The sequence below is a fragment of the Amphibalanus amphitrite genome, unplaced genomic scaffold, assembly GCF_019059575.1.
Source record: "Amphibalanus amphitrite isolate SeventyFive unplaced genomic scaffold, NRLGWU_Aamphi_draft 000073F_arrow, whole genome shotgun sequence".
Lineage (NCBI taxonomy): Eukaryota > Metazoa > Arthropoda > Thecostraca > Balanomorpha > Balanidae > Amphibalanus > Amphibalanus amphitrite.
In genome coordinates this window covers 32909-59895 of record NW_024881569.1, presented here as the reverse complement: position 1 = coordinate 59895, position 26987 = coordinate 32909, and the positions used below count along the sequence as shown (strand labels likewise).

General features: G+C 50.0%; 1 protein-coding gene across 2 annotated transcripts; it reads left to right on the top strand.

Moving 5' to 3' along the window:
* The first annotated feature begins 6050 nt into the window (after nt 1-6050).
* On the top strand, nt 6051-25661 carry LOC122379207 (pro-resilin-like). Of its 2 annotated transcripts, XM_043361213.1 has the most exons (4): nt 6147-6247; nt 24004-24074; nt 24231-24605; nt 25318-25661. In XM_043361213.1, the coding sequence occupies exons 2-4, from the start codon at nt 24069-24071 to the stop codon at nt 25399-25401; spliced, it is 465 nt and encodes a 154-aa protein (XP_043217148.1). In that variant the 5' UTR covers nt 6147-6247; nt 24004-24068; the 3' UTR covers nt 25402-25661. The 2 variants fall into 2 exon arrangements, with proteins under 2 accessions (XP_043217147.1, XP_043217148.1); XM_043361212.1 differs by lacking the exons at nt 24004-24074; nt 24231-24605; nt 25318-25661 and adding an exon at nt 11880-14439 and having other exon boundaries at nt 6051-6247.
* Nucleotides 25662-26987: the final 1326 nt, after the last annotated feature.

Here is a 26987-nt window from a genome sequence, read left to right as displayed (position 1 = left end):
GAGGGGCGCTACAGAAAGTTTGAGGGCGGCAACATTGTATTGATGAGTTCCTCCAAAACTTTGAAGGGCGCCACAGACACTGTAAGGGGCGGCACCAGCACTAGTTTAGGGGCGGCAGCATCATTTTGAGGGGCGCCAACGACTCGTTGACAGGAGATACCATCACATTTAGGGCGCCACTGGCACTTTGAGGGAGGCACCATCACATTGAGGGGCGCCACCGATACTGAAAGGGGCGGCATTATCTTCTTGAGGGGCGGCATCATCTGCTTGAGGGGCAGCTCCATCACAATGAGGGGCTATGTGGATACCTAGAGGGCGGCACCATTGTATGTAATATATTGGTGGGTTCCTCTGATACTTCGAAGAGCGTCACTGACAATTTAAAGGGGCGGCACTAACACTTTTAGGGGCGGCAGCATCATTTTGAGGGGCGCCACCGACTCGTTGGCGGGCAGCACCATCACATTCAGGGGCGGCATCATCTTCTTCAGGGGCGGCATCATCTTCTTGAGGGGCGGCATCATCTTCTTGAGGGGCGGCATCATCTGCTTGAGGGGCGGCGCCAACACTTTAAGGGGCGGCAGCATCATTTTGAGGGGCGCCACCGACTCGTTGGCGGGCAGCACCATCACATTCAGGGGCGCCAACGGCACTTTGAGGGCGGCACCATCACATTGAGGGGCGCCACCGATACTGAAAGGGGCGGCATCATCTTCTTGAGGGGCGGTATCATCACATTGAGGGGCTCCACAGATGCTTAGAAGGGCGGCACCATTACATTGAGTGGGGCTACTAACATATTTAGGGGCGGCACTGTCACATTGAGTTGCGGGATCATCACTTTCTATAGACGGCTGCTTCACTTTAAGAGGCGGCATTGTCATTTCGGAGGGCAGCAGCCTCACTATGAATGACGGCACCTAGCCTGCATGTGCGTGCTGCAATCTGCATCCTAGAGGGGGCGGCAACTGGGTCGGCAAACGGCTGTCACTGGGTCGGCATTCTCCGTGACTGGGTCGGCAATTGCCGACCCAGTTAACATGTTAAAATACGCCCTGGTCTTCAGCTACCGCTTGATTTTGCACCATTGATTGGCGGAAGACGATAGTTTTGCCGCTAGGTGGCACTAGTGATCTGCGCCTGCGGGTAGACTGTGCCGCACGACTTCTGTGCGGGAGTTTACGGTCGCTGAATGTAGCGCGAAAGGAATGTGAAGAAAAGAGTGTTCGCATGTGAAATAACAATACTTGTAAGAAATGTGTGCTCAAAAGGGAGCTAAGTATAGTCATTCTCCATCGTCATTATCAATCTAAGACGTTTAGGAATAAGGAATATGCCAAGAGCATAGCAGACGTTCACGGTCGTCTATCGCTGCTCGTTCATCTCGTCCACTTTTACCGTCGGTCGGCGTCCGTCAGCGTCGGCGGATGGGCTGGCTGATAGGAGCCGACACCGCGTGGCCGTCTGCTGCCAGCGGCGCTCTCCTGACAGCTGCTCCCGTTCCGCTGTGTACGGCACGCTCCGCCGGCCTTCGGCGTCCGTCCCCATAAACGGCGCGGGGGGTCCACTCCGAGACGGCGCCGGGTCGCAGTGACCCGGATCGTGGCCGACCGGGCCGCGGGCGGCGCCCCGAGGATCAGGGACGAGCCCGAGAGACCGTGGTGGCGGGGACGGAGCCGACGCCGACGCTCTTGGCCGGCAGGCAACGATGCATGGCCCGCTGCGACAGTTACCATATGCCGTCGTAGTTATGGGCCTGTACTGAGCTGTACTGATGGGCTCGAACGTAGTCGGTGGAAGATGGGTTGGCGCTAGAGGTCGGCGGTAAATCAAACGCAATTAGGCGAGCAGTTAATAAACTGTGCGACAGGCACCCGCAGCTGATGGTGAAGCTGTTATTGACGAACAAGTGGCTATATTGAAGCCAAACTTTTTTCGATCTTTGCTGACGGTGGATTTTTATGCGTGAAGTGCTTCCTTCAGTGTAACGTCTTGAGTGTCGAGTGACACCATGCCGAATGTGAAATGACTAATGAGTGACCGAGCTAGAGCTGCGCTGTGATGAGCAGACGGTGCCCAAATGCTGGAGCTGTGGCAACTGTTGAGAGAATTAGGTATGTACATGCTGTTGAGCATTGCTCTTTTTGTTGTATGTAACTAACAAAGTTAGTTACAAATAAAATTTGAAATTTAATGTGAGTGATAAGACGGTCGAATCTTCTGAAAATTCAAACTGACTTCAGATGAAAAGTATAAAAAGTCTGTGGTTTTCATGGCTTATCTAAGCGCTCACCTGTTGTGCCCATACGGTGCAGCTTATGCGAGAGGATTTCTGATCCAACATTTCAAGATTCAGAGCGACGAGATGCTGTCGGAACTCAACGTTTCCCTCTCAGTCGTCAGACAAGTCCATACGTCACCGCACTTCACGTCAAACCCGACACCAGCCTGAATGGTGCGGCCGTTCTTCAGCGACAACAAACGTTCCGTCAGTGGCATGGAGCGAGAGACTCACAAAAGAGAGTGCAAGCTCAAGTGTCTTCTATTGTGTTCCGTTTGACCTGACCAGTCTAGGAGAAAGATTCAAGGCAGAAGTTAAACATCATCATGAGTCTTTTGGTTACAAGCGTCTCGAACTTAATTTTGTTAATTGAAAAGGATTACAACTGGACATGTTAATTACATGTTAATTACCTTTCGGCAGCTACGCCATATGAGCATACGAAAAAAAACTATCATAAATTTAATGTAAACATAACACAAAAGATTAGTCCTGGTGCTGTTTTGATACCGTAAGATCATACCGTGAAAATCAGTTCATGTGGTGAGAAGAGTCCTCTCGCGCTATGTCGCCCTTCCTCCATATCGTCAGCCTTTCGATTGGTGACTGGTAAACTTGATTGTATGGCGGAAGTAGATTACTGAGGCTGGATCTGGAGCTTGACTCATTTTCCCAGTAAGTTTTTATAATAAACTAAACATTCACCAAACAAGGTGTTTATTTTACGAACGCTATCCATGATCATAATAAAATTATTTATAACATTGCTAAAATGCATTATTTATTATAATCTTCCAAGAGCATGTACATAGATGGGGAAGAGTGAGTACCAAATACAGTGCGATAGAGTGAGGTGTATAAAATGACAAGAGCATCTGACTGCCTAGCCGACAGGCCGCGACGAGAGCTTGAGTTGACCCCTTGCTTTGATGTTTAAACAATAAAAACGACTATTGACTATCCCACCGGGCACGAGAGACAAAGTCTTATTTATTTGCTTTTTTTCTGAGAACCACGGATTTCTCGATAAGACAGGAGAGTTAAGAACCCACGCTAAACTCAGGTATCTTTGGGTTTTGATATAGAAATCCATTCAATGGCATTGTGGTTATCAAATAATCGAAACGTACCACTGCTTTCTGTCTTAGTATTGACCATGTATTTTGTTCGTCTTATTTTTGTGGTCATGCTTTTTCTTGTACGACCATGGAAACCTGAAATGTTTATAGTAGTGGTAAAGCTTGTCCAAAAAGTAGTGAATATGACCGGGAATCACTTTCACAATAGCGGTGGTCGTGGAAATTTTGTACTTGGGTTTCTTGGTCACCTTGATATAGTAATGAGGATGTGGTGCCGATTTCTTAGTCGTCGAGGCATCTGGATATTCGTGCTGAGTGTAGTCAGCTGTTGATGGAGTTGTAATATAGGGATGGTAGTCGGTTGCTGTGGATGGAGTTGTTACGTAGTGGTGGTGATCGGTTGTTGTGGATGGAGTTGTAACATAGTGGTGGTAATCGGTTGTTGTGGATGGAGTTGTAACATAGTGGTGGTAATCGGTTGTTGTGGATGGAGTTGTTACGTAGTGGTGATAGTCGTTCGCTGTGGACTGAGTCGGTTGATAGTGGCGGTAATCAGTTGTGAATGGAGTCGTTACATAGGGGTGGTAGTTCCTTGTTGTGGTTGGGGTTGTAAGGTAGTGGTGGCAATCGCTTGTTGTGGATGGCGTTGTTACGTAGGGCTGGTAGTCGGTAGTTGTGGATGGAGTTGTTATATAGGGCTGGTAGTCTGTTGTGGATGGAGTCGTTATGTAATATTGGTGGTGACCTGTTGGAATTAAAGCATAGTGACTTGGCGGAAAAGTCGTGTGGACGAAATAGTGTTTGGCTGTTGTGGCTGGGGTGGCTGTGAAAATATTGTCGTAACTTAGAGACGGGGCAGATGTGGGGCCATTGGAATTGGTCGTGGAAGGTGGAGGTGAAGTCTCAGCTTGATATATGTTGGCTGTTGGAAGCGAGCTAATGTTGTAGGGAATGAAAGGACTCTCTGGTACCGATATAACATGGTGAACATCACCGTCTTCGTTTGATGACGCATCATTTGAAGAAGGCGGCGGTGGTAGCAGGTGGCCGATGGGAAATGGTTCCAGCTCGACAATACCCTCCTCTTGGTGGGGCGGGTTCTCCAGCTCCAGAGTGACCTCTGACCCGACCTCTGACCCGTCTCCTGACCCCTCCTCCTGGTGCGGTAGCCTCTGCAGCTCCACGGTGACCGGCGAGAGGTCACCGCGATGATCGTCCCAGGTCGGATTCACGGGTCGTCCCGCCGGCAGGCCGCTGTCATCCGGGTACTCCAGGCCGCTCTGGTCAAAGTAGGTGCCCTGGCGGTGCCAGAAGTTCCTAGCGCGCAGTGGAGCCGGCGGCAGCGGCGGCAGAGGCGTCGTCACGAATCGGGAGCGAACAGACAGCGGCAGGCTCGTGTAGCGGATGATGCGGGTCAGAATCTGGGGCATGGCGCCGACCTCGCAGCTCGCCAACAGAGCCAGGCAAGCCAGCAAGAGAGTCAGAAGGCTCATGGTGGGGAAATAGTAGTCCAGCACGACCCGGCAGCACTGGCAGCCGAACAGAGGTGTTGATGACTTGGATAAATACTTGACACGCACTGCAGCGCCACTGGCTGTGCTAATGATCCTGGCTGCCGTCTTGCTTTCTTCCGTCTCTCCACCTACTTCGATCTCCCTTCTTTTCCGATCTCTACATTTCAGTCTCAGTCTTCTAGTTTTCCCATCGTTTGTTTCGTTCTTATCTTCTGTATAATTACCGCTTCTGTTATTTGTCGCTGAAGAAGGACGGAACTTGTCACTTGATTGCCGCTGCACTGTTCACCGGCGGACACACTGTCGCAGTGCTAGCTTCCAATATACGGCGTTGCTTCCAATTCCCAGGAAAGTTTGGCTCTCCGAGCAGCAGAGGCCCCCGCAGCTGAGAGGGCTGCTCGGCGGAAACTGGCAGGCGCACTGAAGGACTGACCCTTTAGCCACGGCATTCCCCGATAGTAGACAGCGGGAGCGGTGAAGGGCGAAATTGGCCGTCACGCTCATTGAATCGATAATCACGGCAAAACACTGACTGGCGTGAGACACCGTCATGGATGAGCCATATCCAAACTGTCACTGAAGTCGAGCCATACTCAGAGTGGACGCGCAAGACATTTGGCTGATTCTGACTGAGTTATCCCCGAGGATGCAGGTGTTGAATTACGCAATATGCATTTCCCACTTATTTGACTGTCTCACTGTTTAATCATTATCAACCAATCAAGATTGAGCTTGCGTCAAATACATTATAATGTGACTTGTTTGGCCCCTGTATCAGTCGGGTCAGTCGCTTTAACCTCTGCTTGAACTAGTCACCCCAGCACCCGCTGCCCGCCCTTGACCGTGATAACTGATATGGTCTTATTTAGCGTCATCAAGGACCGGCACTCCTGTGTGAAACCGTATACCTCTCTGTCCAAATACAGCTCTCTATATGATGAAACCGATCGCCACACAGCCTTTCGACGAGAATCAAACCTATCGATCACTAGTTAATAGTGTTGTCACTCGTCTAGAGCCCCATCCATGCGCCATTCAACAGCGTCATCTAAACGACCCATTTAACCCGATCGCACTGCTCCAATGCCCAGGGGCCGATGGAGCCTTATAAGCCTCTGCATCCGGGTATTTGAGAATTGGTGTCTGGTGGGAACCCGCCGGCCCCCGGTAATGCCTATGACAGGTGATCCATACGGGGCCCAGGAGAGGGTCGCGGCGGCTGGCAGTTGGCCGCAGGCACCACTGCGGCGCCACGCAGCGCTATGGTATCTGGGCGTGAGCCGCCTTCGCGGGGTTTGGTGCTGGTGATTAGGGTGGTGCTGGTGTTGACCACCCTCGCCGCGGCCCATGGCACCAGAAGGAACAAACAGGTAGGCTATGTCAGTGACGGCGAGCATTATCTGCCTGGATGGCAGTGGTCTATTTATAGCGGTAGCACCTCCTGTAACTGCTTTTCAGAATTTCTCAACTCGTTCAAAAGCAATACGCGTTACACAATACACATTGTGATTATGAAAAAAGCGCAATATAACGTTTACTGCATAAGATTGAAAATTACATAAACCATTGCTCTAGTATAAAGTTTAATTCGCATTTAATACATCACAGCGCAATCAAGACAACCCAACCAGTAAAACGCCTTTTGGGCGAAGAACGAGCGAGCGAGATAGTGAGCCCTGCACTGTAAAAAAATTCACTAGCTAATTTTGAAATTATGCATTTTTTACGAGTGCCTCCCTTGCACCTCGTTACAACATATATGGACATTAGTAGTCAGAGTCATGCACGTTAACAATGCCCTTTGTGGAACAAATGCCTACGAGCGAGAGCATGTTCAGGAACCTAATTTTGCGCAATGTTAATGAACTACGCACAGCCTCACAGTGTTACCCGCCGTTGGCTTGTTCTCGGCCAGTTTTTGGCGTGTCCCTCAATTAGGTCATTTTGCTATTAGCTCAGCTGACGAGGCCCCGGCTGGCACCTACTAAACGGATAACCTTGCGTGCAACCCCGCTTGTTGTCACGAACGCCTGCAGCTGGTAAACGTGCTGGTAAGCTTGCGTGGTAAGCGGCTTCGGATGGTTATGAGGATGTGCCTCATAGCTATCCTCGTCGCATGTTACAACCTAGGAGTCTGTGGCTGCTTTCAGAAGGAGTCCCCCCCCCCCCGCATCCGGGAGCCGGCGTCCATTTTGTGTTGCGTCGCCATTACTGTGTGTGTCTGCCCAACTGCTCTTTGGCTTGATTGAAGGTGAGGCATCTTGTATCATTTGCTGTGTGCTCAACAAAAAGGTTGTCCATTTGTAAACAAAAGTTATTATGTTGTTGAGCTTCTTAGAAGATGTACAGTATATCGCATAATGTTGCCCGTCGTTGGCAGAAGTGCGCCGGTATCGTCTATCCAAGTCAGAATAGCTATATGTTTGGGACTTACGCTAGCTTGTGGCAGGAATATATCACTTTATTCAACTTTAATTTAGTCATTTTCCAGATTGGTATGCCTTATGATAATAATAATGTTAATATTGTTTTTTTTCACCCATTACAGACTTCTCTGGTAAAGAATGGGGCCATGTACATATTCCTGGCCTACCTTCACCCCGCGACTGCCGCCGGTGCAGAGCTAATGAAAAATCACAAATGTTTGATTGTGGTTATTTAAGAAACCTGATTGCAAATTATTCAGTTAGTTGTTGTTGTTGTTGTTGTTGTTGTTGTTGTTATTGTTGTTGTTAACGTTATAGTTATTGTCCTGGCGCTGTTATTTTTCTCGTTCTCGTTCTCGTGCCCGAATAAATGTGCTGCAGCGCTACTCAGTCTGTTTACTTGCGGGTGGCGGTCGAGAGTCGGGGGCACTGGTTGACGGAATTCCGTCGACGGAATTCCGTCGACCACGTGCCTCGACCCCGAAGGCCAGTAGTGGTAATAGTTAACTAGTGCCACTACTGGCCTTGAGCTAGTACCACTACTAGCCTTGGGGGCTAGTACAATTACTGGGTATGGATTAGTAGGCAGTGGCTAGTTACCTTACCAGGCAGGGGCTATTATGACACCTAGTAGACGCACTACCCACGCTATTTACGTGCGTGTTGTCAAACTAGGTGGAGCACGGTGGTCGTATGCATACGAGGCACAGCCTTGTCGAACAAGCTTGTTACTCGGCAACTAGCCTAAAATTAGCCAAATTTACACGCTCCTGCAATGTTATTTTTGCGCTGAGAATTCCTCTACGAGGGGCTTGTAAGTTTTTTTTTACAGTGTGCACTGTAAAAAAATGTCACGAGCCAATTCTATGACAAGGAGTGGGTTACACGGTCGTCCATTGTACCTTGCTGTTATATATAGGGACATTATCAGCCTGAGAGTTGTTAGTTAAAGAGTGGCCTCGTGAAACAATTGGTTACAAACGGTAACCTAATAACTTAAATGCTTCCCTAACACCCCTTCCTGCTTATCAACAGATTTCGCGCTGTGTCGGAAAACTACGCATAGTCTCATAAGTAAATCCGCCAGAAGCTTGTTGCATGCTAGTTACATGCGTGTTTCATTATCGTGTCATATCATTATTATGTCGGCTAATGAGGCACCGCCCTGCACGTGCTTTAAATATAATCCTGCGCACACGCCACCTAGTCGGAAACTCATCATCGGACTAGTCCTGGTAGGGTTTTCGTGTTGCCGAATGAGGCGAAACGACTTTGATTCGGTAGTGCCTCATAAATTCCTGCTACGGTGAGCAGCGACGAGTCTGAGACTGCTTCTAAAACGCGTCCTTCACTTCCGGCGCGGGGCCGTCATTTCCGGCCGCCATTGTTCAGTTCTGCGGCTGCCGGCGGTTGGTGCGGTTGTGTTGTGGCACGGTGCGTTGTGAAGTTCTCGGACTGGGATATTTCGAAGGTACGTTATATTGTATGATATTTACGTAGCAATGGGCGACATTTTATTTATTTTGTAATATTCTGAACACATGTTGCGTCATAGAATTCATCCCTTGACCGTTGTGGGCCACTGTTTGGTTTGAATTCCGACTATTGGAAGACGGACTTTCTTTCAGTTGCTGTCTAGCCTTTTTTCCAAATGTGTAAGCTACACATATTGCCTCACATTGATTTATCTTATACAAAAGTCAGTTGATGTAGATAATAAAGCCATCCTCACTGATATTTTAACCCGCGCGGGGCTGGGGGGGGTAAATTTTACCCCCCCTCGCGAATTTTTGCGATATCTCAAAAACGGCGGCGCGCAGCGCCGCCAAACTTTCAGTACCTTTTCTTACATCAATTTGACACGTTCCCTGAAAATTTGAGCGAAATCCGTCGGAAAATTTTTGAGAAATTGACGTTTTAGTGACGTCATGTTCGCCATTTTCGCCTCAAAAACGGCAAAAGTTCAAACGCCGCTAACATCTTCATTTTTAAAGGAATCAAGACGTAACAAAAAAGGTTATACGTAATTTTACTTTGTCTATCAAATGGCTATCTCGGTTTTTTGAAAATTTTGGATTTTGGCCTAAATTTTTTCAAAAAACTGAATTTTTTGGGGAAATCATTATGAAATCCAAAATTTTGAGTCTATCGAAAAAACCGGAATATATGTCAGAGAAGTGGTCTATGTGCACCTACATACCAAATTTTAGAAGAATCGGTTCAAAAATGTGGGAGTTATTCAGAATTTTATGACGTCACGACACACAAATTTTTTGAAAAATGACTTTTTTGGAAGTTCTAGACCTCGTACGGAAACAAAAATAGCACCATTCGATTCGCCGTGAAAAACTGCATCAGATAGACACCTTTTTAGGCCTTAACAACCAACTTCAAAATTTGACCTCACTTGACCTGACCTTGACCTGACCTCGACCTGAAATTCATCCAGAGGTGGTCCATATCACTTATTGAGTGTGCCTATTGAATTCTATGAGTAAAATGACCCATAAAACATGTGTCGCACATGCCCTTTTCTATATTTTGTTTTTTGGTGACCTGACCTGACCTGACCTGACCTTGACCTTGACCTCTGAATGATGTTGTATGCAACGAATATTGTCTTGGTAGCCTAAGAACACGTTTTGGGCGATCAGTCTCAGTCCATGACTCCATTCTTCGGCAACTACGGTGCAAGGCCGATACTGTAGAAACTTGCAATTTGTACCCTTGACCTGACCTTGACCTTGACCTCAAACTTTAAATTAAGTACATGTTTTTAGTAGTTCGTGATGAGAGCTTTCGATTGGCGTTTGAATTTTCCAAATCGGACCATTAGTTCGGGAGATAACAGGGGGGGTAAAATTTACCCCCCCCCCAGCCCCGCGCGTTCGGCTGGAGACCCCAGCCCCGCGCGGGTTAAAATCAGCAGTTAATTTTCTTTTCTGTTTGCAGAGCTGCTTAAAGTTGTGGGAGACTGAGGCATGAAGGTATACCGGAAGCCAGCGATATTTCTGTTGGTAAGCCTCGCCCAGAAAAAAATACTTGCTTGAATCTGCGAAGTATGGCAAATATTTGATGGACTGCACAGTGCACAATGTACCTGACATGGCAGGATCAACTTGCTCACTCGCCTGTTGTAAGTGCCGTTGCGTCAGAGCCCGTGGAAGTGCCCGATCGTGTCTCATGCAACCGTATTATTTTGTGAATGTTATTGGTGGTGACTCGAATCAGCTTTTGCACCACTCCACTATGATATTGTAATATGTATATTTTAGATATTTTGTATCGTATGCTAATAAGTAATAAACGTTATTTTTGTGTATGTTTTTTTTTTGTAACGTGGCTGGCACGCTGTCGTGGCTGTCGGAGGGGCGGCTGGGGAGAAGGGGGGGGAGGGGTGACGCAATTGAGCTAGTATTACTACTGGGCAGCAATAGCAGGCGCTTAGCTGGTTGGGTTACCAGGCGAGTCCTGCTAAGGAGCCTGATCGGCGTACCGATCTGCTGGTTTTGCCCTCGTTTTCAAACGAGGTACCGAATAACGAAACGAGGGGCTGACACGGGGGTGCTCGGTTTATGAGGCGTGGGCTTGTCAGTTACTAACGAAACAAGCTTGTACCCTCTTACTAGCTAAATATGAGGCGATTTTTACACGTCGCTGCATGCTCATTTTTGCGCCAGCGGTTTTCCTACAAGGGGCTTGTAAGATTTTTTTTACAGTGTGCACGTGCGGAAGGGCGAGAGGGTGCTTCCAACGGGCTTGCGCAAAGCACCCTTCTAACTGACGCTAGCGGTGTGCCAAATTTGAACGCAATCGGCCCAGCCGTTCCTGAGATCTCGAAGCGGCGTTCTGCACGTGCGCACGTGCAAACGGGGTCCAAACTGACTTGCACGGCACCCTACTAACTGTTCCCCAACCGTGTACCAAATTTGAGCGCAATCGACCCAGCCGTTCTCGAGATCTGGAAACGCCCCCTGCACGTGCGCACGTGCAGTAGCACCCTAACCGCAACACATGGGAATGCATTGCCTGGTGGGTGCCTACCTGTATGCCAAGTTTCAGCGAAATCACCCCAGTAATTACCGAGTTACTGAAATGGGAACAAATTTGGCACCTCTTATTGTTGTATTTTGCACGTGCACTGGGGGTCACTCACATAGATCAAGAGTATCCGATCTTTGGTATAAAGGATGCAGCTACCCTATAAAAATTACCGCATGACAATCGCTCAAGCCGCTGCTGAGATATGGGCCTCTCAAAATCATTACTTTTGCAAAACTGCTTGTACACCCTTGACTTTTCACGTGGCACGTGCCATGACGGTCACTGAGATGTATCAAAAGTAGTCAATTACGGGGTAGAAGGGATGGGGCTACCCAGCAAAAAAGACCGCAGGCCAATCGGTCCAGCGGTTGCTGAGATATAAGCCTCTCAAAAGCGTTATAGGCTGGGCCGGGCCGGTCCGGGCCGGGCCGGGCCGGGCCGCTCATACTGAGATTTTTCCGTTATATTGAAAAGACTTCGCTTCGCTCGCTGCGCTCGCTCGCTCGTAACAAGTATTCCTGTCGTATTACAGACCAGCATTTACGACCACGTCGGCGGCTGCTGGCCGGGCGAGGTGAGCTACCGGCTCGGCGAGGACATCTTCTGCTACAGCCTGACGCCCAAGCTGCCCTTCGCCCTCGCGCTGGCCGCCTGCCGCAACATCTCCGGCCGTCTGGCCACCATCCACAGCCAGGAGCACAATGACGTGCTGTACAAGATGCTGAACGAATCGGCATTTATCGGCGCTGTGGCGCGGAAACACATGGTGAGCCATCCGCTGGGAGACTTTGGTCCCGGGATTATTTGGAGCTGGATGAATGGAGACGCTCCCGTCTTCACCAATGTCCTGCAGACAGAAACTGAGGGCTTCTTCAAGCAGCCAGACGGTGGCGGTTTCGAGGGATGCATGGAGCTGATGAAACATCCCGTGCTGGAAGATGATCCGGGGAACGGCTTCTGGGGCGACACCGACTGTCGAGCTCCCAAGCCGGCGCTCTGTGCACGCATAGGTCACGTGAAGCGGCCATTGTCCAAGTACCCGGAGAAACAGTGGCAGTTTGAGTTGCGGAAGGACCGGCGTGCTGCCTGCGCTACAGGCTTCTCTCGAGTGGGAGTGACGCGGGCTGGTGAGTCGCACAGCAGGTCCACATGTCTGAGTAGACGTCTCGAGGCCGGAGACTTCACAGAGGCCACACGTCGCTGCCAGGAAATGAACCCAACTGCTACCGTCGCCCGTCCGTCCAGACTGGCGGGTCGGCGCCGCTGGGTGCCCTCCCTTAGCGCAGGGGAGGTGGGCCTGCAGTGGGCCGGAGCCGACAGGAGGAACGCGCTCTTCCAGTGGCAGTGGCAGGCGGACGGTAGTCGTGTGCCACCGTCAGCCTGGGCTGCCGGAGAGCCGCGCGATGGACCTGGCGAGGACTGCGCCGCATACGACCCGACCCGGCGTGGGATGGTAGCTACAGACTGCCAGAACAAGCTGGAGTTTATCTGTGAGACTGCAGCGCACGGCTGCGCCAGCGGCTTCCACGTCTCGGCCACAGGTCTGGAGTGTGTCAGGGACGACCAGAAGGACTGCGATGGATCGGAAGAGTACGCAGACACACCAAACAGGAAGGCCTGCACCGCGAAACTCTGTCCTCTCGGCTGTCCGTCCGGCTACCATCAGCTCGGTCACAAGTGCCTACTGGTGAACGATACCGCCTCCTGGTTCAAAGAAAATTCGAACGGATGCCGGAAGCAGATGATGCGAGTCATGATACCTAAAGATCCGACGGAGAACGAGTTCTTGCGGCGGCAGACGCATCGCACCGGTCGCCCACTGTGGATGGTGTACTCCAAGGCCACTGGGTTCTCGCGCTGGCACCAGTACGTCTCCTACGGTCTGCCGGGCGAACCCAATGAGCCCACAACCCTCCCCAGGCGACCGGTGAAAATAAGCCTCACGTGTCCGATCATCTGGTTCGACGGAGAGGCAATGGATGTGGACTGCTTCGGAGAGTTCCCTGTTGTCTGTCAGCGAGTCATGAAATGGAAGGACTGCGCAGAGGCAGTCGAGAAGCTGAAGGCCACCTTGTAGACGAAACATTAGCAGATGGCTGGTTGAATTGACAGTGTGTTTTCTTAGGCCTATATGTAAAATTCAAATATTAAATTTGATCGTTGGCAGTTGTACGGAAGCCGGAAGGCTATTCGAGTGAAGAACTTTGGGGTTAAGCTAAAGGGATGAAAACTTTCTATGCCCGGAAACAGCTGTCAAAATCTCCGTAAGCATTGGCCGTTTCATATTCCATATCGGTGATCAGTGACCTGACACACCACAGGATATCAAACCACTCACATCTCACGCGCTAACGAGCACACCACTCCCCGTGCAGCTCACATCTCCACCCTTCTGACCATCTGAGGTCTGATCATAGTGCGGGGCGGCTCATCCGGTGACCAGCCGGAGCACGGGTTACCCAACGGGCGCGTCCCTGCCCCATCTCGCACCCCACCGCTGTCAGTCAGCCGTTCCCATGTGGTGGGGCTGAATGGCGCACAGCGGGAGTGACCTGCACAACAGCGGAAAAACGCGGCCGGAATTGGACCGGCCGCCTCACCGCGCAGACGCGGTGTAAATAGCACGCTCGGAGACGGGGCGGCGCCGGCCGCTCAGACTGGCGGGAGGTAGTGCCCCTCTCCCCCGCGGTGATAGCCGACTGCGGCTGACACGGCACAGACTGTTCCACGGTGAGAAGACAGCACCAGTCCCGGCCACCCGACGGGACGCAAATGGACCGCTGTTTGTGTCCCCATGGCAACCAGTGCAGGTGACAAACAGCTGCTGTGCTCATACGCGCATACGATACCATGACGGACAAAAACGAAATGTTGTGTGATATATCATACTCAGTTACAGCGAAGCCTGCTCTACTCTTGTAACATTGCCACACTGGAGTCGAATATCAAAGCATCTATTCATGTTTGTGCTGAGTGACTTTCATCATATGCATCGCCATGTTTTTCGTCTAAGCGGTTTTGTATGGAGTACATACATACTACATAGGTCTTCCGTGCTAGTAGACATGTAATAAAACTGAATTCGCTTCATAGTCTGCTCGAGTTTGATGAAGCTGGTTTTTTTTAGCAAGGGAATTGGGGTACGCTCTACCACACAAAAACGGTGAACGATATAAATTTGCAAAACGAAATATGTCCGTTTGAAGAATGAGGACAACAAATTCATGAATGTCATTACTGAACGGACTCCTTGTTAGGGCAGCAGAAACAATGTAACTAAATGCCGCTACATAAATAACTAATGCTTGTCCATGAATTTAAATCTGGTAAATACATAATACTCCGGGTTTTAGGGACAAAAAGTAATCGTCTCGGCTCGGCAGCGTACTATCTCTGTTATTGGGTGTCACCTGACTGATGCTCCCTTTGGGTCGAGGTCACGCTGAGGCAGGACACTCCCGTCTGAAATATGGCCATTTATCAGAGCACCGCCTCCCTAGAGTGCCTGTCTACGCGCACGGGAACGAATGATTTATACCCCGGGCCAGTGAGAGATATTTCACATGTGAAATCGAAACGACGCTCATGACAAAGCACGGAGATCGCTCATAAATTGTCACCGGTTAGTTTTCGTACTTCATCGAAATGTCGCATGTTTTTCATATTTGTGAATGAAACATAACAACGAGCTGTACATACTGTGCACAAGCTTGTCTGGTTTCATTAATTAGGGATCCTGTAAACGTCTCCATTTTATGTCTACCTTTAAACTTGTGCTAACTGCTAGTTGCGTATTAGGTTGTCAGTTATCTCTCCAATAAAATATGCTCAATTTTGTATAAAATATTCAGGCTTTTTCTGATCGATATGCACGGGTCCATTCAGTTTTAAGTCTGAATTTCATACATCTTCGAGACAAAACCCTGTGATGAACGGAAGTGGAAGCTATCGTTTAATGAATATCTCCTCCATGTCTACATAAACAGGGCAGCTCGCGACCCTTTCACGGATTTCATTTGCATTGTAGCGAGTCCGGAGTCCACCGCTGCAGACCGCAGGCCATCTCTGTCAGGCAGGCTCAAATAGCGAGTGTCGATCTCCGAAGAGGATTGAACCGGGTCCCATGGCACCACTGAACTGGTCAACTGAGCGGTAGGCTGCTCTCCCCGACGGCCCTTTGGAAGATTATTGATGAAAGCATTCATTCTGGAAAAATACGTACGCGATTGGGTAGTTCGAAAGAAGATAGCGGAATGATGCAAATTGCAAATAATGAAAGTAAAAACACAATACCCTTATATCATTGCTTATCGTTTGAAGTTAATCAACTCTCAAAAGTTCATCACATTGACCACCTGATGGCCGAGACCGCAATTAAAGCTGTGTAAATGCCGCTTATCTTCATAACACCCAGTTCCAATGGGCATTACACAATGCAGTCCTGCTCCTCATAGGCTATCATCCATGATATAACCATGCATCATTCTATTAGCATCGCCGTTTGCCGTCCCCAAAATGGAAACATAAATGAACCGAACCTCGTTTTAGTGCATGGGTGGAAGCAACGCTATTAAAGAACCCACGTGGTGATACAAACCTATGAATATTAACAGATGGCTAATTACAGATGCTGGGGGCTAGCGAAGCGTCCGGCCGGCCGCCCTGCGGCGCTAGGCCACAGCATTTACGGCCACTGCAGGCGTCGACCGACACGGTCAGAGAAATGAATCGGGCCAGAGCAGGAATACGCACGGGGCGGGATGGGATGGTCGGGGTCAGGGACGCGGCCTGCAGCTAACGAAGGGCCCGGCAGACAGATTCGGCACACCTCCGATTGGGAAACAGTGTCCACGCGGCGAGAACGGCCTGGAGATCAACTGACCGTGGTCCATGTGACAGACAGTTGGCCGCTTAGATGACAGCCGCGAAATTGGTTGATGAATATCTGATAGATGGGTTCCATGAGTATTTGAGTCATTAACTTGCAAGCATATTTCGAGATTGATGATGAAAGTGCACGGCGATGAGCTAACAGATCGAATGACACCCATTGTATTTTTTCTCGTATTATTCAGTTGTCCTCATCAGCCTATCGTCACCCTTTCAGAGTCACATAAGGCTAAACGAGTAAGTCTCGCCAGTGTGCTGGCGGGGTCCGCTGCCCTTCTCGGTCGCTCAATGGGTGCGTGATTCATAGCTGCCCGATACCATCGGACCGACGGACGACCTCAGCACAGCAGGGAAATGGAGCCGCGGCGGGGGGCCGTCGGCCGGCATCTGTGTCGGTTAGAGCCGATCGTCCGACGTCGCTCCGCCCCGACCCGACGGCGGCACGTGCAAAAACGACGCCCACGCCGCACGCAACGTCGTCATCAGCGCGGCACCTCCCGCCGCGCGCAGAGGCGGAACTCTTCATGGGCGTGGGGAGGGTTTGAAAAGTAGGGAAGGGAGACTGGACAACGTAAGGGTGGCTCAACGAGTCAAGCGCGAACTATTCATGTGAGAATGGACACAAACGCCCCCAACCACCTATTCCGCTAGTCTGTAGAGTATGCACAATGCATGCATGCCCAGCCCACCGTGACTGTAAAACACCCTTGTTAGTCGTTAGGCTAGTCTCCAGCGGGCGTATGTCTTATCCGATACTGCTCTCAATATCACGTCAATCGGCTCGATGATCAGATATTTTCCACGATTCAGCTACCGAGGCTGACGCCTCTCCCTGTGTTCCCTGGCCAGGGCTAGTCTGATAAACAATCCAAAAAGTCGAAGTAAAAGAAGACATTCGGGTGCCACAAACATTCCGATTACACACTCTGCAGTAGACAGGATTATACGGAGGCATTCCCAGTAACATTCGTAGCTCCCAGCGCTTGTAAAAGTAACCAGGTGTGATCATCTGGAAGTTAACAGTCAGTGAGAGAAGAGTCACACGAGGTTTTGAAAACACGAGGTCTCCTGAGCGCGTCCCTCTGCGTGATTTATAACTCGGTGCTGCCGCGTCGGTGCCGGGGACGACGGACGATGTACGAGAGCGTCCGTCTGGGAACGACCGTCCGAGCCGCCGCCACGCGGCCGGACGCCTCTTCACAGCCGCTTGTAGAAACATTTACAGCACGGCGCCGCGCCGTAAACGTCTTGTTCGGCCGTGCGCCGGGATTGGTGGGGTGGGAGCCGCGGCGACGGCGACGGCAGGTCGGGCGTCCCACGGCGCGTGGCCCCGACAGATGCGTGAGATTTACCGGAGTGATGTCTCTGAAGCTGAGTGTGTGTTCATGCATAACCCTGAGGCTGGTTTTTAAGCCGCTAGATGCCGTAATCGTCACGATTGCATTGCAGCGGAGAAGACTGGTGCGAATGTATCAGGTGATAGCTGCCGCGAAGTTAAGTTCGATTTCTGACTTACGTCAACACGTTTTATTGGGAGGCTCCCCGTTGGTGGTCCGAGAATATGTTGACTCAGTACTATTGTCTGGCAGGACGATATCTCGCTCGAGATACGGTCAACACAAGGCTGCATCGGCTCTAAATCAGAGCTCAGCGCCCATTGAGCGTTTCACAAGAGGCCATTGCCGCCCATGAGACGCAGGCTGCGATTATTTCTAACAAGCATGCAAGGGACGATTTTCTCGGGTATTAAGGTAATTGAAACGCGTGAGCTGGGGTGAATGAGCGATGCGGCCGCCGTCCACTGCCGGGCGGTCCGTGTTTAGTGGACAAATAACGCACCATCTGCCACGCAACTTCATCCTGCGGCTACTCGGAACAGGCCATTGGCGCCGCTCGGTAGTCGTCAGCACCCGGGCCTCTCCAAGTGACCTCACCTCCGGGCGTCGTAGAATGGATACAGAAGAGTCGCCGCTCCGTGTGTCGGCGGTATTTAGGTTAGGGAGTACAAGGTTAGGATGAAATAAAGCATCTCAGTCTTATCCTGGCCATAAAAAGGAATTAAAAATAGAAGCGCACTTCCATCTAGAAGCAGTGCTGTAAGGCAACTGTGGTCGTGATGGTGAATAATTAAACGCACATGAATAATAAATGGTCTTTGCTGAGATGAACTGGGCAAAAATATCTTAGGATGCAGAAACTTGACCATCATCCAGTCACCTGACTGATACCAACCCCTCCGATACCGCGCATGACACCCTCCCTGGCACGTGTTGCATAACATAGGCATCAATCAGTGTCCCTCGCTTGGTGCGGCAACTCTGCCGTTCCCCACCGAGGGCCTGTTGTCCACTCAGGCGCCACCAGCCTGAATCAGATCAGCATCACCCACAAAACACGGTCTGCTGGCGGCTTTCACTGCTGTCTGGTTGTCACTTTAATTCGTTTAAACCAGGATGGGTCAAAGAGCGGAGCGGGTCACTCGGTTCTAAACATCGGCTCAGTTGTGGCGACTGAGTGAGGCATCTGGACCGTGAACATTTCCAGGCCACTGAGGCTGAGCCCAACAATTGGCAGTGATCACGCTCAGCAATGCGTAGTTATCACAAGTTGCGTGAAAAGAAGACCTACACTATTCGTAAAAATTGTGTTTCTTATTGGAAAACTTTTTTTTTTTTTTGTTGGGCTAGGCCCTTTCGGTCGACAAGACCATTGCAGAGCCGGAAGGATGATAGGAATTAGGGGGAGACATTGGTCTGGGCAGGCACCCTAGTGAGTCGCCGGGGCTGAGCCCGTCCAGAGGACAGGCCACCCAGCCCCAAGGCACTCACTGCACCCGGCTACGGGGTGCGCTCCCTCAGGAGCAGCGGTGCCGCTCCAAGGGAGCAGCCCGCATGAGATAAAGTTGCCTGTCCAGCCCGGAGGAGGCTTGTGGCGTGGAGGAGAAGGATTTCAGTATCCTGAGGATAGAAGCACGGATAGGTGTGATTGGAAAACTACCGGAGCAGCGCTCGTAAAGCTGGCGCGGACGGTGGGCCGGACTGGACTGACAGTGACCACGCTCAACTGCACGGGTAATTGGGATAGGCTGTTGTGCGGAGACGCAGTCTCCAGTGTCGTTTAGCGCGGCCCGAGCAGTCTGCTGACGTTAGGGAGCTAGCGAGGGACATTGCAAAAAGGCGGTGCTTAGATGAATGTTGGCATGCATGCAGTCAATGGAGAAGAACATAGACTGCTTACCACTGCTTTTGTATACAGCGGTCTATGGACATAGAATAAATAGCACCTGTCATAAAACAGCCCGGATGATTTAAATACATACGCGCTTCTGGTTTTATAGTGGTTTACTTAGCAATTATTTTCCCAACATGAAGAAATGGATCGATGCTACTTTCATTTCATTTTCAAACAATCGAAGAATGCTTTAAAAAAACATATCGTTTTCTCTCTAGCGTTGAACGCTTTTGCCAATGTCATTAAATAATTAAAAAGCAAGTGTGCGGCTCAATGCACTGCACCGTTGTCATGCTTCTGATCACTTCCGTCCCGCCGTTGATAAGGGACACAACCAGCTAAATAACGGGTAAAAGGGAGGAGAAAGGCGGCCTCTCATACCACCATCGCTACACCTAACAAACACAGGGCACCCGTATGAGCTCAGATGAAAGTGCAAGTGTGCTGGCTACACTGCCCCATTCTCCCGACTCCGTCTGTCTTCTAACGAACGTCATCGCTCAGCGCAGCGCGCCGGCGCGGGCGGTGCTCCTCACAACAGCCGGCAGCTTCCGTGCTCAGGCCGAGCGGCGGCAAAAACTGGCGCAGCGGAGACGATCGGGGCGCCGATCAGTGAATGATGACGTCATTAGGCGTCCGAGGCGGCGCCGACGGGCGGCGATAATGGCGCCATCTGTTATCGGTTCGGAGTACTACACCGACTGAGGCGCCGCGCCCGCCCGCTTCCAGAGAAGGGATGAATGCTCAGCTCAATCGTCATCATCGGTTGCCACTCGCCTGTGATTGATCTTGACTGACATCTCGCCTGTGCCACCCTCGCTCGTCTTCTGCAGCTGGCTTCAGGAATTAGGAGCAACATCAGATGCTGCCAAGACATATACATGACTCTGTCTGTGTATTAGTTACTCTTGCCAAACCTATCGGATTTCCATATGCGCACCGGCCGATGGGAGGGGATGGAACAAGATTACATTACTATTGTTCAGTATTGTAAGACATGTTTATAAAGTCTGATGGCCAAGAGTTGCGGACGAAAATTATAATTAAACGTCTGAACTGAAATACAAAAAGATTTAGATTTTAATTATAATTTTCGTTCGCAACTCTTGGCCATCAGACTTTATAAATTACATTACTACTCGGAACCCCTCCCTCTTCGCCATTTCCGATTGAACTACAGCCTCATTCAAAGAGAAACGAGCGTGTGCGATGAGACGCAGCGACCGGTACGCGATCTTAAGTTCTCGGGTCAACCGGTGACCTCTGAGGTCAGGTCAAGTTCCCCAAGGAACGGGATCTTTTTTTACAAATAACTTCGACACAAATGGTCGCAGAGTCGCGATTTTTGCACCATCGTGTTCGTCATGGTGAGGCGCGTCATTTTTTTTGGGGTGGGGGACGAGGTAAACTTAGGGTGTTGACCTAAAGTCTAGGTCAAGTCAAAGCTACTCAAGGTAGGTACGTTTTTCGGCTACTTGTAGTCGTTTATTGTTTTCGTTTCGAATTTTCGACCTTCGCATCGAGGTCGTTGTCAAGAAACGTTGTAGGTATGTTTCTTGACAACGACCTCGATGCGAAGGTCGAAAATTCGAAACGAAAACAATAAACGACTAGTAGCCGAAAAACGTACCTACCTTGAATTAAGATGTCTAGTCGTAAAAGCTTGAAATCATATATTTCAAAGCTACTCAGGTCAAAAAAAAAATGGTAAAAGTAGTTTATAATGCATATCATTCGATTTAAATGGGTGTTTCTGAGTCTATTGGTGCCTTTTGCGGTTTGCTAGCTCAATTTATCGAGGGCTATTGACGAAAAATTGAGATGACTTTAGTCAAGTGGCTTCGTACATCCGTCTTGTGACGTCACGCAAGTTCAGCGATGCAGATTGCAGAAGTTGAGCATCAGAACCCGCAAGGTGTGAATTAAATCACGATTCCATGTGTTTTAGGTAAGTACCTAGTCTTAGACTACATACATGCTTCCGGCCCCAAAATAACAGTTTCCATGTTTTCCCCATTGACTTACGATTTTTTTTTATAATCCGTTACCCATGATCAAGCAACCAGGAGTGCCCCGCACTCAGTTCCAGCGACGCATAGAGCCCATACGTTAACACCAAAATCAAAATCAAGATTGGGAAAAGTCGCGACACCCCCTAATGAGAGAAAAGAAACATAAAAGAAGCGGAATTGACGATTATGAGGTCATGTGACCGACCTAATGTCAGGCGACCCTTATAAAAAAAATCTAGATAGGTAGGTATACATTATTGAAGTTGTGATGCCCTCGAAAGTAACTCAAATCTTGCAGTTTCATCTCCCTTTGAAACGCCATCTGGCACCGAGAGTATTGCCAAGCTACGACATTTTCGGACCGCGCAAAAGTTCGCTTATGACGTCATAGATCAGTGGCCTGACCTGACCTGACCTGAACATGCAGTTTGTATCAGCAGATTTGGCTTGAATCAATGGGCAGGTGTGCTATGCTAGCTTTCAGCTCTCTATCCGACAGCGCGTTCTGAGCAGTTGCGAAAACCCGTCAGAAGGCGGCACCCACTCCGCCGGCAATGGCTATATGCTATTGCCGGTCACATATATATGCATATATTTATTTACCAGTATAACGCCTTTTGGGGCGACTAACGGAGCGAGCGAGAGGGTGGGCCTTGCACGTGCGAAATTGCGAGGGGGTACCTCCAGCTGACTTGTGCACGGCACCCTACTAACTGGTCTCTAGCGATGTGCCAAATTTGGGCACAATCGGCCCAGCCGTTCTCGAGATCTGGAAGCGGCACCCTGCACGTGCGCACGTGCAAAATGGGTCCCAACTGACTTGTGCACGGCACCCTACTAAACGGTCCCCAACCGTGTACCAAATTTGAGCGCAATCGGTCCAGCCGTTCCCGAGATCTGGAAACGACCCCTGCACGTGCGCACGTGCAGCAGCACCCCAACTCTGGCACATGTATATGCAGTGCCTAGTGGGTGCCTACCTACATGCCAACTTTCAGCGCAATCGGCCAAGTAGTTACCGAGATATTGCAACAATTACAAAAGTGACACCTCTTCGTTTTGCACGTGGCACGTGCATAAGGGGTCACCCACATGCATCGGGAATAGTCCAATACTTGGTAGAAGGAATGAAGCTACCCTACAAAAATTACCGCGTGTAAATCGGTCAAGTGGTTGCTGAGATATAAGCCTCGCAAAAGCGTGACCACGGCCGGCCGGCCGGCCGCTCATACTCAGAAATTTCCGTTAACCCTATTCCTGGCGGGCTCCGCCGGGACAAGAAACTGGCGGGGGGGGGCCGATTCGGCCCCCCCCCCCGAGATCTCGAGAACGAAGCAAGATAGCGACAAGCGGTAAACGGCATCGGATACGCACGGCCAAGATCTACAATTTTTACATAGGTCATTTTCAGGTCAGGTCAAAGATGACGTCACAGGGGTCGAAAAAGTCAAAATGGCGGCACTAGATATGGAGAGAGTTTTTCTCGAATAACTTTCGAATTAGTCAAGATAGGAACAAACTAAGGGCATCATCGTGATCCTCTCGTCAATCCGCATCGAAAGATATATATGTTGACCTCGAAAGGTCAAGGTCAAAGGTTGACCTCAGGTCACGTGACCTCGAGGTCATCATGTATATCATTCGATGCGTCTTGACGAGCTGAATACAATGAGACCATCCACGCGTCTGTATCTTGTTCCTGTACGGAGTTATTGGCCAAAAACCTTTGGTGACCTTTGATGACGTCACATGACCTCACAGCTGCCCAACAGCAAAACAGACCTCAAGGTAGTGAAGATTGATCGTATATGAAGTCATGTATGGTATATGGGGCCATTCCGACCCGTTTTAGTGGTAAAAACAGGGAGTTGATTTTTCCCCCATTGACTTATAATGGGGAGGTCGCGAAATTGACCTGACCTTAGGTCACCGATATCAAAATTCCGAGATATACAAATTGCACATACTGGTACCCTAACTAAACCCTGAAGAGAAGAAATTGATCGGTCAAAAACTCTAGCTCTGGCGTGATTGCAAACTTTTCTGAGGTAGCGTCACCAAACCGCCTCTGGTGACCTGACCTGAGGTCAGATCAACTCAAAATTTTCAGACATGTTGCGTAGAAGCCTTTTAGGAAAAGTCAGAAAATTTGAGCTTCCTAGCTCAACGCGTTTGGGAGATATAACCAAAAAACCTCAGGGGGGGGCTCCTGAGGCCCCCCCCGCCAGGAATAGGGTTAATCTAAGGAAAGACTACGCTCGCTTCGCTCGCTCCGTAAAAAGTGGACTCATTATAGCTGATACGGCCGAATATATCTAAAGATTTATTTCAATAGATAATTTCGAGACAACAAATATCGAAGAAAGCAGTTGAGGATTATAATAGCCTTCACGGCACTCAAGGCGTATCTTTGAATAGAGCAGTGACTCCGATGCCGTCTGCCCGTGTGAAGATGGCCCGCCGGTGACCTTGGCCAGGCCGCTGCCGGTCCGTCGTATAAAAGCAGCCCGCTCTGACCTGCAGGCCACCAGTTGACGGAGACAGTCGAGACCGACTCACCAGAACCACAGAACTCCACTGAGACGACCATGAAGGTGAGAGTGACGGGGAATCGTGGAGAGTGAGTGGCACCAGAAAGAGGTAAAGAGGTGTCATAGAAAAGCGAAGATATCTTGCAATGAACTTCCGATGTTGAAATGGGCCCATGCATTGTGCACCACCTGTGATGCCCCCATGTTCGGTGTCCCCAGCTCCTGGTTCTCGCTGCTGTGCTGGCCGTGGCTGCCGCCGTGCCCCAAGGCTATGGCTCTCAGCCCGCCAGCGGCTACGGAGCGCCCCCTGAACAGGAGGGAGCCGCCTCCGGGCAGCAGCCCAGCGTCCAGACGGCCTACAGCACGCCGGACGGAGCCGCCTCCGGACCCGAGGGCAACGTCGCAGAACTGCCGGCCTCCTACAACTTCGAGTACGCCGTGCAGGACGACGAGAGCGGCAACAACTTTGGCCAGCAGGAGACCCGCGACGGCGACGCCACGTCGGGCTCCTACTATGTGCAGATGGCCGACGGCCGCATGCAGATCGTCAACTACTCGGTCGAGGGCGACTCCGGATACGTCGTCGATATTCAGGCAAGTAGAATATGAAAAGCGATTGAAAAAATCAGTGGTCAAACGTTACTTTCATTCGGAAAAAAATATAAACGATATCGCCAAAGAAAACGGTATTATGAAACAAGCCTATAGTTCGTTTTTTAAGTTTGCCCCTCACTGTAAACGTCTTTTTGAACACAGCCCGAGAATCGCTAGCTGAATTTGAGAAAACTGGTTGGCGCACATTGAGCTCAACAGATTTCACAGACGATCAATTTCATCAAATTTGTTTATCTATTTCACAGACTCAAAGCTCGTATTTGCCCATGCCTACAGCTCCACAGTGATAAACGACTTCTCAGAAATTATGTCTGAACTGATTTATAAATTATGCGGCGTTCAACATTAACGTAACATCGTCGGTGTTAAAAACTTATTTTGAAAATATTGTTCATATCACCAATACAATGTGCGCCAACCAGTTTTCTCAGTAATTCAGCTAGCAACTATCGTGCTGTGTTCAAAAAAACGTTTACAGTGAGAGGCAAACTAAAAAAAAAAAACGAACTATAGCAACACTTTTGAAAAAGCATTTATTAATAAGCTCGTAGCGCCGATAGTTCTTGTTTTCAGTGTTATAAACGTAGAGAAGCTGGTAAAAAGTAATAGTAAAATCGGCATTAATTGATTATAACAAAATGCTTATCCATTCTCGCTTCAGTTCTGTTACAATGCCACTTCCTTGTTTCAGTACGAGGGAGAGGCAAACATCGATGCCGCAGCGTCTGGCCAGGAGGGAAACGTGGCAACGCCCAACCAGTCCTATGGACTGTAAGTGGAGCAGCATCATCATCGGTCTTTGGAGTTGATACTGCAGCACTTTGTTTGTGATTACCTGATACCGTGAAACTGATGTTGACTATCGAACAGAATGCCTCAATATGCCATTGTGTAGATTTGAGACGATTTCTCATCGAGTGGATGGTTATTTATTTGAGTGTGTAAATAACTCATTTATGTCATGTGTGATCTTTCTGTTATGTGATCTGTGTCCTGAAATGAAAAAATACATGCAAGTTTATCTTACATAGTGAACTGATGAGCTTTTCTGACAGACGATAGGTCTTACTAAAGCAAGGAAATTATGTACCCAAGTAAAGTTGTCAGTTGGTCCATGTGCCATCGATCACCAAACACGGCACCGACGAAATCGGCTGCTGTTATTACACCGGTGCCTTCAGTGGCGTATCCAAGGGGGGACCCTGGGGGTCCTAGGATCCCCCCTGGAGCCTAGAAAAAAAGTTTTTTTTTTATAACACGGAAAAAATTGAAATGACTTCAAGGGCCCTTTTGACCACTTCCCATTTTATTCGCTAAAAGAAAAAGTATTGTAGAACTCTTTTGAGGATAATTAGAGGACACATTTAGGCCAATGAGGGACCTTGTGAAGGATACAGAGGGCCCTCCAGGTACACAGAGAGCCCTCTCGGGCACACAGAGGGCCCTCTCAGGTACACAGAGAGCCCTCTCGGGCACGCAGAGGGCCCTCTCAGGTACACAGAGGGCCCTCTCAGGCTCACAGAGGGTCCTCTCAGGCACACAGAGGGCCCTCTCAGGCAAACAGAGGGCCCTTTCAGGCACACAGAGGGCCCTCTCAGGCACACAGAGGGCCCTCTCAGGCTCACAGAGGGCCCTCTCAGGCACACATAGGGCCCTCTCAGGCACACAGAGGGCCCTCTCAGGTACATAGAGGTCCCTCTCAGGCACACAGAGGGTCCTCTCATGCACACAGAGGGCCCTCTAGGGCTCACAGAGGGCCCTCTCAGGCACACATAGGGCCTTCTCAGGCACACAGAGGGCCCTCTCAGGCAAACAGATGGCCCTCTCAGGTACACAGAGGGCCCTTTCAGGCACATAGAGGGCGCTCTCAGGCACACAGAGGGTCCTCTCATGCACACAGAGGGCCCTCTAGGGCTCACAGAGGGCCCTCTCAGGCACACATAGGGCTCTCTCAGGCACACAGAGGGTTCTCTGAGACACACAGAGGGTCCTTTCAGGCAAACAGAGGGCCGTCTCAGGTACACAGAGGGCCCTCTCAGGCACACATAGGGCCCTCTCAGGCACACAGAGGGCCCTCGCAGGCAAACAGAGGGCCCTCGCAGGCAAACAGAGGGCCCTCTCAGGTACACAGAGGGCCCTTTCAGGCACACAGAGGACCCTTTCAGGCGGCCGTCTCAGGTACACAGAGGACCCTTTCAGGCACACAGAGGGCCCTCTCAAACACACAGAGGGCCCTCTCAGGTACTCAGGGGGGCCTCCCAAGCACACAAAGGGCCCTCTAAGACCAGCAGAGGGCCCCTTAAGACGAACAGAAGGTCTTCTGAGGTACGAGGGTCAATGTCAGGCCACAAGGTACCCTAT

Coding starts and splice junctions, on each gene's coding strand:
- LOC122379207 (XM_043361212.1), top strand. CDS start 6,140: ATGGTATCTGGGCGTGAGCCGCCTTCGCGGGGTTTGGTGCTGGTGATT. Junction 6,248..11,879: donor GCACCAGAAGGAACAAACAG/GTAGGCTATGTC, acceptor GTCGTATTACAG/ACCAGCATTTACGACCACGT.